Source organism: Diadema antillarum, unplaced genomic scaffold, assembly GCF_040938485.1.
Source record: "Diadema antillarum isolate AM-2024a unplaced genomic scaffold, OU_Dant_1.0 seq00000527_RagTag, whole genome shotgun sequence".
Taxonomy (NCBI): Eukaryota; Metazoa; Echinodermata; class Echinoidea; order Diadematoida; family Diadematidae; genus Diadema; species Diadema antillarum.
Window position 1 is genome coordinate 1,023,697 of NW_027271479.1, and position 16,327 is coordinate 1,040,023.

The following is a 16,327-nucleotide window of genomic DNA, read 5'->3' on the forward strand; positions in this document are numbered from 1 at the left end:
TTTGCATTATGTCGCTCTGACATAGAATTAAGTGCAAACCTAAAAAAACTGAGGAAAAAAATGCCGACGCAGTCAAAACGCAGTCAAAAAAGGTCGACGCAGTCAAATGTGCACACTAATTACGATTTGGCTTTACCTGGAGAAATGGTTACATTAAAGTATAGAACTGTATTCTCATACACTTATGTAAAATCACACTCACGGTGAGGATAGAACAAGGATACGAGAAATCTTCCCTGACTCAACAGAAAACAAACGATTGAGACAACGCAGGAATGTGAAATACCTCGAGACTCTTGTATTAGAATCTACACTCACACGAACATCAGTTCAAGAGGTTGCTGCCCTCACCATGGCAAATTAAACCCTAGCTAAAGAGGGCGCTCTATCTTGATTTATTGTACGTGCTTCATTTCAATAAAAACTTGTCGACGAGCTTACACACGGAGAGTTAAGTATTTTGAAATATGTTGAAGTACTAGCAAGTGTTATTCCTTATTGTTAGTTTCGTTCATTAACTACAATACCATTAAACGCAAGATACACTAATGTGGGTTTGTTTGTTTTTTGTTTTTGTTTTTTGTTTTTTGTTTTTTGGAGATTTACCTAGAATGTAATTCGACGTATTTGGGTTGCATTGCAGATGGCGTGAATTCATTTCCCACACTAATTTAATGGTATGAAAAATTAGGTACAAGTGTCTACATCTGTAAGATGTGCACAAGTTGATGTGTCATGTATGACGTGACAGATATCACGCATCTCTATTGAATAATATATATATATATATATATATATATATATATATATATATATATACATATATATATATATATATGTATATATATAGCCAGCCAGCTTTAGGAGCTAGTCCGCCTGAAGATCGTCCAGCGGAAGGACGTGAAACCGTCGGTAGCGCTCTCCGTGCGCCCAAGGTGAATGACTATATTATACATACATACGCAATACATATCATATATATATGTATATATATATATATATATATATATATATATATATACATACATATATAACATTGCTCATTTGAGAAGCAAATAAGACGTAAGAAAAGTAACATTCAAAATAAATTCAGCTTTTCCCAATCCAAATAAAGTCTGGACTAGAGATCTTGATTAACTGAATTCCATTCATGTATAACAAATTGAATGAGTCCTAACTGTTAAACTGTTTTTCACTGCGACAAAAAAAAAAGAGAAAAGAAAAAGAAAAAGGTGGGTAAGAGAGAGAAAGATCAAAGAGTCCTTGCTCTCTCAGCCTACGTGATATTGTGTGTTATTGCGCGTTTTTGTGTTTACACCCAAACAAGCCAAGTTTTCAATTTCCCCCTGTTTGTGTCTTAACGGTTGACCTCGCATTCCGTACAACGAACTTAATTATCTACTCGCGTCGTAACGATCTTACTGATTGCAAAGTACTGACCTGGAAAGGCAATAGAATCTGCATGGGATTTTTGATATTACAACATTATTATTGTAGATAAGACTCGGGACTATAATTGCCTTGTCGGCAGAATATCTATCAGTTGAACTAGTAAAACTGCCGAAAGAGTAATCTGAACGTTCAAGTTCGTTTAACTGGTGTTTCTGACAATAAAAGGAGAAATTTAACAAAAAAAACTGACATGCAATTTCTCATCAGCTCTGCAGCACCTTACACGAGACACACGACAAGCAATATAGTAATAGGATAGCATGGGTATTTTTTAACACAAAGACGAACAAAATAGATTATTGCATCTGGTCCACAGGGGTCTTGTGGAGACAGTGGAGTTACCATAAATAATTTTAGAGATAAAATAGAGAAGTACAGCAAACTAGAATTCGGGATTTATCTCAGTTTTTAAAGCACTGTAAGTTGTAATGATTGGCGGTAATACTCGATACTGCAAGCACTATAAGATTGAGTTATGAGTTTTTCATCATTTATATCGTTCTCCTCGACAATGCCAAGAAACTTGTAAATCCTAAAAAAAGTGAACTATTTCGTCCTAGTAGTGGCACCGATTCATCTATGAATATGTGTAGGTAGGTAGGTTTATTTGGATATGTAAAAGTTACATTGTACTTAATCTGTTTATATGCAATTGTCATATTATATGCTTTGGCCGGAAATGAAATGAAAATGAATGAATGAATGAATTTGTGTTTATGTTTGTGCGTTTTTATGCATGTATTTATGTCTGGTTTTTTTTCTTTGTGGGTGTGTATGCATTTATGTTTTTATGCATGTAAGCTCTTTATCTTTTTGTTTGTTTATTTCTTCGTGTTATGACTTGTCGCAGCTAGTCGTTCGACGGGGTTCTTTTATTCAGAGTGCCCAGTTTTGGATAGTCGTCCGACTATCAGCGTACGATCGTCCTCACAATATCAGCGATTCACGTAGATCTGGCAAGTCCCAAAGGAGCTATAGTTAAAGTGATCGCAAGGAATTGCAAGACCTCGCATGTGAAGTTTCTTCAGACACTTGTCTCTCATCGATAAGACAACTGACTGCGCATTCGTTGAACCTGTTGCTTTTTCCTTGCCAACCATCTCTGTGTCAGGGAAGATGTCTCGAGCACACATTAAAGTTTTAGGTCAGCCAAGAAGATTCATTCTGCATGGCCATTTAAAATCAGTTTTCTTTATCACTCAAGAGCTTTGTATACAGAGGTAGTAATTAAGCTTGGCGTGGAATATGACAGAATTTGGCAAAACAAACCATCTTGATTTTGTCGCGTCTGACTGATTTAGTCGTAAATCTATATCTCAGCACAGTATGCATTTTTTTGAGTCATCCCTAAATGAATACAGCAATTACAACTGGCTAAGCACAGTGCATACTATGAAGTGAAACGACAATGGAAATTTTATTAGTATCATTATGAAGCATCTTGTGCAGTTTTCTGTATAATTTTGCATGTAGACAACTCATTTGGTTACAATCACCAGTGATCACGTACGCCTTGACGTCTTTGCAAGGTAATTTTTCTCTATGATGAAGGAGTTCTAAAGAAGAAATCCACTCCAGAATGTTATCGATTCCATAAGGAAGTGAACAAAATCTTCGCAGAACAGTGCAAAAAATGATCAAAATGGAATAAGAAAAAAGGAAGTTATGACATTTCGAAATTTATTTCAAAATTCTTCGGAAAACACTTCTTGACCAGTCGGTACGAATATTTAAAGCAGCAAGTTGAAGCTTTCATACTCTCACATTTTCTTACTTATTTCATGCAGAAATTACAAAAATCTCGTATTTCAGCTGTATAAATATAAAACTTATATATATACAATGTATATCTATATAAAAACTTCCTTATTACCACCTAAAATAAAATGGAGCAAATGTTAACTCTGATATATTTTAGTATGGGAATATGTTTTTGTTTTTATAAGCAAAAAATAACAGTTTTTCCGGATTTCGTATATAGCATAAATGAAAAAATTGTGAGGGCATGATGTCGTCAACACGCTCATTTGAATATTCATAAGGAGTGATCAAGAAATGTTTTCCGGAAAAAAAAAATGTGAAGTTTTAAAATGCAATATCTTTCTTATTTCTTATGCGATTTTGGTCATTTTTTGGGACGTTCTGTATGGATTCTTTGGGGGGGGGGTTTCTCTGGAGTTTATTCATTTTTGGGGTGGATTTCCTCTTTAATATCTCTCGCTTTTATCCCGCTTTTTATCTCTCGCATGCTCTCTATAGTTTGGTGATCTTACTATTTCTACTCTGTAAATTTCAAATGATTCATGATATCATGACTCTTTTCAGACAAAGAGATTTAAGACACTAAAGTTACTCTTTCTCATGTCATGTAGTGATATCTGATGTTTGTCTTTTTCTTTTCGACATCCACAGTACAAAGCTTACACGAGTTTGACATGTCCCGTTTTAATTACAGGGTATGACGTGACACAGGTGCAAACCATATGCCAACGTTCGGAACCATTCCACTCTTAATCTGAACGAACAGAAATAAGAAATTTTCGTGTTCAATTACCCTGGCGGAAACAAAGTTTTTCAAATGGGCGAAATATCAGTCCGCATGACGAACCCCGCTCGGGTCTCTTAGCAACATTGCGAAAATAACGTTCTGCAGAATATGACACATCCTTTTCTGGCATAGAGACGGTCGCAGCAATATTTCGTCACAGTGAGACATTTTGAAGTGCATGTGAAGCAAGGACAAGTAAACATAAATGCTGATGTCTCGGGCAGATAAGAAAAAAAGTCATTGGTGGAAATGTACAGTAGTAATGTTTTAATTCCACTGTGACTATCAACCGCACATTAGCGTGATTGCACAACTGCTCCCCACCATAATTCGATCTTAAACTGACGTGATCCCGCCCCTTGTCCCTCTTTTTTTTTTTTTTTTTTTTTTTGCTTTTTTGCTATCATTTCAGTTCATCAGTCTTTCTGTCTGATTGACACTACCTTCCATTGATACTCTTATAATCATTTTGCTATCTGTTTATCAATTGACATATCTATTACCTATTTATTTAATTTCCTAAACATGAATTCATAAATGATTTTATATGTCTGTTAATCTATCAGTTTCTCGCTGATCCGTCTTTCCCTGTCCCTCGATCCATTTATTGCTTTGTTCGTGCATTTCTTTCTTCAAGAATATTTGATATGACATGCATGAACTTTATATGTTTACTGTATACTTTGTATTATGTTTTACTTTTTGTTTTGTTTCATGGAAATAAAGTATAAATGAATTGAATTAAATCAAATAAACTCACCAAACCATTACTAAGACAGCATTACTTTCTTCTACCATGGTCAGAAAAAAACAAACAAAACACGTTTCCGGAAATATCTGCCACCCAATAGCAATTCGCTGAGACAATAGATCCGAAACTAATTGCTGTTAAAAAAAAACAACTTAAAAAAAACCCGAAACAGAAATCGTTTAATACAGAAGAAGCATGCACCGTGCATCTCATTCATGCAATAAATCAATGGGAGTATGTCTGTTTCTTAGAAGGAATAACGTAGCGAAAAGTGTTATTGATAAATTGTAAATGTAAATCCTTACCCAGCAGCTCTTCCACCAAGGCCTCCAAAACACTGACTCGCTCCTTCAGTGTGTCAATCTCACCCGTGTAATCGACGTGCTGGAACGAATCAAACAGGAGGAAGTTAATTCAGCAATGATCTATAGGGGAACAAATGAGTTTTAGCAGTATCATTGTTATATCAATAGCAGAATAGGCATGCTGGATTTACAACTGGGTTGCATACCATATTATTTGTACATGTACAGGACTAAAAATGCTAGACCACCTAGATTGTGGATAGGGTCATACCAATATGAATACCACAGCATTGTCGTGCATCCAATCGTACACTCCTGTTCAGAGATTAACGCAATCGAGTCCAAGATTTCTTTTCAATAATTTCATGCTCGAATCAAAATCTTAAGATCTCATTTCAATTTCTTACAATGAGAAATATTCGAATGCTTACAAAACGAATGTGAGAGAATGTGAAGACAACCCGAGGAATAAGGAGCTGCATTTGGCCAGGGTTTTGTTTTGTTTTGTTTTTTCTTCTTTGTTTTTGCATATAGCTACCACTATAGAGGCAATCCAAGGAGGTCATTATCAAACTGAGAGCAGTTCGTGGGCAGTTCTCCGGTTTGTTTTGTACATGAAATAGCGTGTTCTACAGCCCCCTCCCCTTTTCTCTGTCTATCTGCCTGTCTGTCTAAGTCTGTCTGACTCTCTCTCTCTCTCTCTCTCTCTCTCTCTCTCTCTCTCTCTCATATCAAGATGTTCCTATTACGCTACCTTATGAAACTGGACGCATTCACTGCAACGCCAATGAAAGTTTACAAACAAACACTTGTTTCCGCTTGAGCGTCGCGCTCTTGTTATGATCCTTTAAACATTCTTTAACCACTGTAATCTAATTCATTTGAACACTGCACAATTTGTACTTTTACTAAACGCTTATCGGATTTTATTTTCCTGATCGATTTAGCTGTATCATTTTCACCACTCTTCTTTTTGATTCTTCATCATGACCGCTTGGAGACTTACGTGCTATTTGCCCTTGACAAAAGGACAACTATTGTGATGGTACAACGTAGTTTGGTTACAGTTCGCTATTTCGAAGGTTCGTTTATCAGAAAATGAAAGAAGGTCGTTATTCCGAAGGTTCGTAATTCCGTAGGTTCGTAATTCCGAAGGTTCGTTAATCCGAAAATGAAAGGAAGGTTCGTTATTCCGAAAATGAAATAAACTATATTTAGTGACAACATACGGTGTTGTAGTTTAAAAAACTAACAACAACCAGAATAAGATTTTTAAATGAAATATGACAGCACGTACACAATCACACACTAACACACTAAAACACACAAACACTCAAGCACATACGATAAACACTTGATGAATCGGAATACAAACGTAATTTGTAAGTTTAATGCGTTTTTGATGAAAAAAAAAGCACTTTCTCCTCCTCCGTATTGTACCCTTTCCCCTCATCTGCATCATCATCAGGATGAGCCATTCTTTGCCAAGGATTATTCAATTTCCGGATTAACAAACATCATTTCATTTTCGGACCTTACGGACCTTACTTCATTTTCGGATTAACGAACCTTCGGAATAACAAACCTTATATCATTTTTGGATTATCGAACCTTCTGAATAACGAACTCTACTTCACTTTTGGATTAACGAGCCTTCGGAATAGCAAACCTTATTTCATTTTCGGACAAACGAACCTTCGGAATAACGAATCTTCGAACTAACACTACAAGTGTTCGTTTATTCATTCATTTATTTTTTTATTACGAACCTGCAGGTATAGGAAATTAATGTGTTTCTGACTTACGAATCTTCGGAATAAATAAAATTTGTTTTTTTCCATTTTCGAATTAAGGAAACTTCGGAATAACATGCATCACCCACTGTTTTAGTCGTCACCATCATCATCATTGTTGCAAAATCATCAATATGTTCTAAATGTTTTAGAACTTCTAACAACACGAACAAACTGACACGACAAACCGAGCTTAAAAATCAAGTAACCCCATGAAGTCAAAATGTAACCCTATCAATATAGGTACGCGTAGTTCGCAACAATATGGCTTTAAATTTCCAAAATTATCAAAAGATAATGTCATGGGCAAGTTGTCAAGAACCATTCTTTATGTGTACTGACCAGTTTACGTTGATAACTGTCTAATTGCGTAGATTACGGTCTTATTATTCCATTGTTGCGAGATGAGCTCCTTAGGTAATTGTCAGAAATGTGGTTGCACAATGTTAATTCCCTATTCTTGGGCTCTTAACCGTGAATATGGATCCATTCGATATGAGAAAATGTCTAGCACTAAAGTGTTGGGGGGGGGGGGGGGTAAGTTCGGCTCGGCCTTGACCAGACAATTGGCAAGTAGAATTTGCGAGCGCGGCAACATGACGACCGAATGAACGCCAACGAAACGTGAAATGGGCTGGCAGCGCTTCAACATGATGCTTATCATCGACTCGACCAAAACCTTGGCGGAGATTATCAACTTCTTTATGTTGACATGAAAATAAAACGGCGATCAGCCCCAACCATGTTCGATCGGCGACCTAAAAAAAAAGAGAAAAAATAAACATCTATCGTTCTCAGATGGTGTTCATTACGAGCGCGTCATTTCAAGCCGCTGGGCTGCTCACGTAACAAAGTAGGAATTAGTGAATGCAGAGAGTAGTACCTCCCGGATCTCGCCAACTGTTGATTATAAACTGGACTGATCTTAGAGGTGGATACATGCAGGCGACACGGTACCGGCTCGTCCGTCCGCAGCGAGGACTCGGGTGGAAATTAACCGTGGCATAGCATCGATGGCAGGCGTGATTCCAACCATCAACGAAGACACAAAGCTGATGGGAACGGACCAGCGAGAAAGCATTAGCGCCCTCAACCCCTCCACTGACGACCAGTCATGCGTGTGAGAGATCGGATACTGCTTCAAGAACATCACCGTGGAGGCTATTATGGATATCTACAGGGGAGGAGGTATTCGGCCTCTCTTGGGATGGTCTCAAGAGCTCATTCCAGAAGCATCTTTTCTGATATAGAAGATGATGTGATGATGATAGCCTCTCCAAGAGACGAAGACCATCATCACAGAGATATTATTTCTGAATTAATGTGAACCGCTTTAAGGTGTATTTGACGCGACGCTGATGTACACAATTGTACACGTCACCCTCCAAACAAGAAAGAGAGGGAGAGAGGCAGGGGAGGAGAGAGGGTGAGAAAGAGAGGGAAAAGAGAGCGAGAGAGAGAGAGAAAAAAAAAACAAAAGGAGACACAGGAATACACTGCCATCAATCCAAAACCTGACACCACGTAGAAGACGAGTAGAGGGATGATTGCAGTATTGTGTTAAGCATCTGCTGCTCACTTTACTACTGCTTCTACTGCGTTGAAATATTACCATCATTGTATTACTAGTACTGGACTGTATTGTATTCACTATTATTATTGTTATTACTAGTGCTAGAACACAATATGTGATGATAATAAGATTATCACTATCAGCACTGTTACTATTAACTTCAATGTATTATTGTTACTGCCATTTCAATTTCTACTACGACATTATATGTGACCCTGCACCTCAAAACAAACAAAAAGTCGCCAGACATGAATTTTTAGTTAAGACCATATTCTGAAAGAGCAGACTTTAAGCTTTAAAATGATGTATAACTCAAATCAAATGGACTCTCCTAACCTATCTAAATATTGGAAAAAAAGCACACACTCAGGAAAAGTGTGAACTGAGAAAAGAGGCTCTGAAGTACAGTGTCTATTCAAGCGCTTAATCTTTACCAAACCGTGCTGGCTGTGCGATGAATGGGACAAAAAACAGGAAGTAAACCACCAGAGTAATAACAATGAAGAGATTATCAAATTAAACTGAAATTAAGCATGCCTCATTAACACATTCTGTCCATAATTAATGCCAACTTTCAAAGCAGTAGCACTATCCTTTCAAAAGTTATTAGAGTTGACAGTGAAGAGTGTGGACAAGGTTTTTCAGAAATGAAAAAGGGATTCTAAAGACACACCTAATCACACTATTCTACCAAAAATGTTCGAGATAAACTGCTAAAAAACACACTTTCCTGCCCGTTCTATGATACCAAATTTTAGCATAATGTAAAAGAAGACCCTCTCTTTCAGAAAATATGAAAAAGTCAAGTTCGGCTAGGTTGACCCACTTCACTTATTTTCAGTCCTCACGCAAAATCAGTGTGTGCGACTTTATGTTCGTTTTGAGGTGCACAGTCACATATCACAACTACATACTGCTAGCACAAGTTGCAACAGAAGTTCAACTTCTATTTCTTCTTTTGCAACTATCCTATAATTGTTGCCGTTACTACTACTGCTGCTAGAGCTATAGCATCAAGCATCATTGCTGTATAAGCAAGTCACGGCATATCTGGATTTTATGTGATTTTGCGCAAGATAATCCGTGCAATCGGTGGTACTCGGCTCTTCCTGTGTAACGGGGATAAAATGTGTACAGGACTCGGAATCCGTTACGGGCTCCCTGATGAGAGCATAGCTGGAATGCTTCCCATTGAGGAATCATAGTATATAATAGTAATAATGATAATAATGATAAAAATAATAATAATGATAATAATAATAATAATAATGATAATAATGATGATAATAATAATAATGATAATAATAATAATAATAACAAAATAATAATAATAATAATAATAATAATAATACTAATAGTAATGATAATAATAATAATTATTATTATTATTATTATTATTATTATTATCATTATTATAATTTACACTTTTATCGCGCTTTATACCGAGTTTCTAAGCGTCTATACCAAACAAACATAATCTTACATTATTAAACATAATACTATACACAAACTGTACAATTAAAGGCCGAGTGTCTTTGATTATGCTGGTGTCTCCTTGGTGTGATTCTATGCACCAATACCCTTTGAGCACAAAAGGTAAGGTATAAAGGCATGTAAGTCATACTCAATACACAAATCTATCACCATTACCTCTATTATTATTTTGTTACGTAAATCATTATACCTGCTACTAATTATCTATACTGCTATTATCACTATCGGTATTATTTCCATTGATATTAGTGGAAGCAGTAGCGTGGTGGTAGCGTGTAGCAGCAGCAGAAGCAGCAACAGTAGTAGCAGTAGTAATAGTAGTAGTAGTAGTAGTAGTAGTAGTAGTAGTAGCAGTTGTTGTTGTAGTACATGTAGTAGTAGTAGTAGTAGTATGTAGTAGTAGTAGTAGTAGCAGTAGTAGTAGTAGTAGTAGAAGTAGTAGTAGTAGTAGTAGTAGTAGTTAGTAGTGTTGTTGTTGTTGCTGTTGTTGTTGTTGTTGTTGTTGTTGTTGTTGTTGTTGTTGTTGTTGTTGTTTAGTAGAGGAATAGTAGTTGAGGAAGACGCTACCTTTGCAAAAGATCATAAAAAGCTGGGATTGTGTGCACAACTATAATTATATGCTGGAAAGCAATTAACTCCGCTTTGCAAAATTTGCTCGACAAGTAAGCAAACATAACGATGCAACAACAAGGAAAAATAATGAGTACTGGTGTAATTCAGGAGTTCAATGTCAGCGAATGCAGACATGCTAGAAACCGAGAACGTTGGCAAATAGATTTAACGAGTCTTGCGGGAAAATGCCTGCAGACTTTGAGGAGACCAGAGATACCTCCTTTGATGTAACTCCTGTGTGAAAAGTTGACATCGGGGGGAGCAGACGCAACGAGGGACTTTTTATTTGGCCACCCCTATGATGAGTACACTATAACCTTTCCCTAGAATTCTGTAGTTGATGCAAACGTTTTTTTCATAACGTGTATTTCTGATATCCACTAGGATAAAACAATGACACTAGGCATCCCTGGTGCAAAATGTAAGCAGGGAATTTCAGAAAGCATCAAGAGTTTCGCAACTTTTTTTATTATACGCAAGAAGCGAAACAGAAATCAAAGTAGTTATTCCTTAATAATCAGAAAGCAGGCAGAATAAAGAGAAAAGGAAAAGGGAAGAAATGTATAGCAAAACTAGGAAAGAAATCAAATTAATTTTCTAGGGAATATGGGGAAGAAGAACAGGAACAAATCTAGCAGCAGAAAATGCAGAAGACGTACAAGAAGAACGCGAGCAGGAGCAGGCATTAGCTGTTATATGCACGGTGGTACTTTTCTTTTCCATCAAACAAGGTTCACTGTGTTGTTGTTGTTGTTGTTGTTGTTGTTGTTGTTGTTGTTGTTGTTTCTGTTGTTTCTGTTATTTACTAGTAAACTGACACTTTGGTCAGCGTCTCAGACAATAAGCAGCTCACGATGTCTCTTTATGCATCTCCTCCTGGTTGAGGCTGATTTCTTCCGTCTGTGATAGAGTTCTATTAAGTGTGATGAGTGTATAAGGGCGAGAATCCTGCGTAGTAGTAGACTTGAGCAGGAACGCTTCTTGTGAACGTTTCAACCGTTAACGTATGGCGACAGCGAACGGAATACCCAAGTTTGGACGTTAATTGCTGAACGTTTCATGTTCACGGTCGCGCCGCCGCCGCAAATTTTACTTGGCGGCTAAGTTCAGGCACTTATTAGTCACCGAAAGACCCTGATTCAACATTCAAGAAATGTGTGCTTTGAGATGCGTGGGAAAACCGCCTCAAGTTAGCTCTAAATTAGATGGCAACCTTGCTGTAGGGTGACGTTAAACTTTAACACTTCTATGTTCGCATCACAAGACTGCAAGATGGTTATTGGGCCGGGATCAGATAAGCTCAACTCGTTATGAACGCTGCTGCGGGTGCAGCACAACTCACGTCACATCCCTCTTGTTGTTATTTCTATCACAGTATCATAGGCTCGTCAGTTGCTCCTCAGCTTTCAAACCCAAACCTTGGAATTTCCAAGGGTCTTTGAAATTCTGATTCCCTTCCTTTAAAAAAAACACATGTCGGAGAAGCCGATAAAATAGATAACAGGAGTGAAACATTATTCTTTGATATTGACTGTAAACTTATATGAAATGCGCTAAACTTCTACGTCTAAATTCCAATCGTCAAGCATCATCTCAGCACCCATGCGGAGATGTATGGGCGGGACTAGGGTGGACAAATGGAAAAGGGAAATTCAACGTCATGGAAACTCTGTCGATATCTAAGTAGTTTAACGCAGAAATATACCAACGGAAACTAATTACTATCCATATAAATAGGCTTTATACATCTGCAGTATTTCGAGTACGATCTGTCTTAAAGCAAGGATAGCCATCGTGGAGTGAGTATAAAAAGGATAATAGCTTGAAATGACATTCTGGATTGAATTGCATAAAACCGTATGACAGTCATCATGGCAGACGTTCAAGGTGGTCGAGAAAAGCAGACGAAAATCACCGACATGCTTCCCCTCACTTCACCTTGTCAATCTCCAGAGTGAAGTGAATGGAAATTTGAAGCGTGCCTTTCATATTCCAGCTGGCAATTTAAGACGACATTTGGCGAATTTTCGGCTGGTTTTATGAGAACGAGGACAACTCCCCATGGCGCTGATAACGTCGACGAATCTTTAATTGCAGCTCGTCATTTCGACGACAAAGTCAAGCCGATGTCTCTCCACACGCTCGAGAAGCTCAGTGGGTCTCGAGCTTCACCGACGTACTATCGAACAGTTATAGCTAGCCTCATCTTTCTAACACCCATCCCCATCTCTAATAGCAATATAGCTCCTTGTCCAGCTGCGTTTATCGAAATAAGTGTGTCGAAAAGTGTCCGAAAGAGACGTTGGTATGAGAAGACGAAACGGATAGATCTACTACGTCATTTCCTGTCTTCAGTCCACACCCCTGAGCATCATCGAGATATTGAGTCAAAGGACAGCGAAAGGTCACATAAATACAAAGTTTCCGACACTATGGAGTTTGATAAAGTCTTCAAGAAGATGAAAAAAACCGTGAGCATCAAGAGGTCAAGGGGAATTTGAAATCATTTCTACGGTAACGATATCAAGAGATTCATTGTGTTAACGAGCGCATCCAGGTTGACAGGATGACGAAAAATCCATTACGCCATCAACTGTCTCGATAGAATGTAGTGGATGGCGGTGAAAACACTCAAACAATAACTATAAATCTCTTAATGTTAATCGTTAAAGTCGACAGAAATCACTAGTTCATATATATCAGAAACTGAAAAAACAATCGCCATATGGTTGTTTTGTTATATTTAACATTACCACCACCACAAATGATAACAACAACAACAAATATTGTAGTAGAGAATATTGCTGGATTCACTTCATGACACGAATACAGGGATTGATAACCCATAGCAATCTATACACAAACTTTGGACAACTCAGTCTCAGCTTGTGACAACATGGAGGACATTTCTTTGTTACATGTTTGCATAAGAAAGAATCATGCCGCCATCGTGCTATCTACAGGAGTAGAGTTGGGCAGAATCACTGGGCAGGTACTGGGATATTAGGTGGGAGGTGTTCATACGTAGACCACCCTCTACGGATTTTTTTTTCTTGGAATTTCGGAGGTTGAATATCAATAAATTAGTAAGGTCTTAAGGGAGGCCAGATGATCAGAAGAGACTTAACACTTATGGGATAGTTTTTATGTATATTTGTATTATTTCATCATCTTTTAACGAGGAATATTGTATTAATATCATGGAAGATAATTACACTACTGTTGATATTGTAGCGCAGAAATAGTATATGTATTGATATTTGATTGATTGATTAATATTTGACAGTTTATGTGTGATATAATATGCATACTTTGTGTTGCAGTAATGTAAACTCCAATGTTGTTGCTTTTTTGTACCCCATGTACATGTCTTAACCTGCCATTCGTTTTGAATAAAACGGTGGACCTGGTCCTTTTGTATACATGTCATTCTAACAATTCCTTGAACTTGAATAGAGTCATGATTAAACAACATGGTCACGAATTGGCGGAAAGTTAACAAAAAGAAGTAGACAAAAATGAACAAATATAAAAAGGGAAACCTGGGCTTTTGAGTTTCGCAAAGTTTTGCAGCTCAAATGGTCCTTCCAAAGTCAAAGCTTTAGTCGGCTTACTCAGTATCTGGGAAACGGTAGAAATGACAATATTCCGTATGTTTATACCCCTGCGTTGCTCTGGAACGACCTCAAATTTGTTCACTCTGTCTAAGCATGACCACCGAAATCCTCCAATGTCTCCGGGGTATGTAAGTCATTTCATGTCAATTTTCAAACGAAAATAAGTCTGCTTGTGAATCGAAGAAGAAGGGAGGGATAAAGTTCGAGAGTTACATTGATCCCCGCAAAGCAACTGCTAATGACAGACCGTTTGGTCCCTCTGCAAAACAGGTGCTCCCCGGAGATTCCGAGATGCCGGACAGAATGAGGAAGAGAGACGGTTACTTACAAATTTGATTTGCCACAATTCACGCCTCTGTGCGTTTCACAAGATGTTCTGTTTCCGCCCTTTTGCCCTCACTGTGTTCAAAGAGTTTTCCTCGCCTTGTCGTGTTCTTCAAAGAATGATAATCAAATCAAGGAGCTTCAATTGAAGCTCCTTGATCAAATATAGCCATTGAATGAAAGTATTGTATATGACCTTTTTGTAGATATTTTTATGACTATTATGTTTGTACATTTAGAAAAAACCGGATATGTAAATCCTCTACTTTTAGTTTCATTCTTGATGTTCATTGTCAAAGTCGCTTACCAACTACTACTCCTCCTCTTTCCTTCTTCTTCCTCCTCCTCCTCCTTCTCCTCCTCCTTCTTCTTCTTATTCTCATTCCCATTCGCTTTGTTTCTCCTACCTCTGCTTCATCTACAAACAAGCAAAGACCAGATAGTGGTCTAAAGTCTCTCCGTAAAAAAAGAGAAAACAAGAACATTCACTTGTCATGTTAATCTTCAATAGTAACCCGATGCCCTCAATCTAATCTTAGTACATCTTCTCATTACGCGTAAATCCATAGGAATTAATCATTAAAGGAACACTCACAAAGATGTTACCTCGAGCTCATCATCAGGAGGTGACTGAACATTTCACACACAACTGAAAAACTAATGAGTCTTTAACATGAACACTGTAGTCTGATCTGACCGCCAGGTTTTCCGTATGATGAACTAGATCTGGCCACTCTCTCGAGTGATCTATTTTCGTCGGTTTAGATTTTGATAGATTTATGATTAAATTGGGCAAACACTTTTTTTCCAGAGTTCAACCGGGTTTTATACCATTAGTATAACCCTTCATCTTTTGAGATAAAGGAAACCCCAAGAATGACAATAAATTGAGCAAAGAATAGCCTCACGAAGCCAATGAATGACTCTCTGCATTACTAATGTCTGTTCCTTTCATAGCCTTTCATGCTTATTATTCTTCTTCCACTTTATCTTTTTTTTTCCTGTCTTTCGTGTTGAGCAGTATGCTTATAGGTCTAATCAGATTCTCCATGTGTGTTCTGTTGCAGTGATCCCGAACAAAAAGAAATGTTTTGTTTCATTGTGTTTTTTTTTCCTCCCTTATCATGGTTATAAAAGTTGAACATCATAATATTTCCTATAACAAGAATAGCTGCACCCTAATGCAGATTCCAAAGTTTCTCTAATTGCTCAAATCACACTTTCGAGGTCACGGTACCTTATCTTGTAAATGTTAAAGTTCAATTCCAATGTGTTTCTTCAACTTTTTTCCCCCAAGAATACAATATACGAACGAAAATACAACGATAATTTTGGTTTTCTTAGGAGAATCCAATTTACGAACAAATTCCACAAATCATTTGATATAAAATAAAGTAAATTGTTGCATTTTCTCTTCCATGGCATGTTGCACGTTGCAGGGGCCGTCACAGCAAACATTATGTAATGATGAGGGAACAAAATATAAGTGTATGATTAACAAAATCTTTACGGAGCTGAGATAGTCATTCATATTTTATGACTAATATCTGACGAAGTGCACGTTTCAGGAATGAGGGAGGCAAGCCCCAAAATGGGTGGTTTGGGACCCACCCCCTGGGTACTTCAAAGCGCCACGATTTCGATCATTGATACTACTGTAATTTCTGACAAGGCCTTCCGATAAGGAGCTCCATTATTTGATCGGAAAACACCGCGATATGGATCTTGAAATTGAAGACGAAATATTTGACCTCCTGTGACCTCACAATATTTAATCGTTGACAGTCGGTGTCGTCTGGTAAGTTACCCACAGACTACAAAGGCATGGTCCGCTAGGAGAAGGTAACCTTCGCAGTTG

General features: G+C 37.6%; 1 protein-coding gene across 1 annotated transcript in view; it reads right to left on the reverse strand.

Moving 5' to 3' along the window:
- The window catches only part of LOC139734474 (uncharacterized), a 59,958-nt gene that overhangs the window by 6,921 nt on the left and 36,710 nt on the right, over positions 1-16,327 (reverse strand). Inside the window, exon 2 of the mRNA XM_071645257.1 lies at positions 5,057-5,135. Coding sequence (XP_071501358.1) covers positions 5,057-5,135 — 79 coding nt within the window. The remainder of the gene's footprint in view (positions 1-5,056; positions 5,136-16,327) is intronic.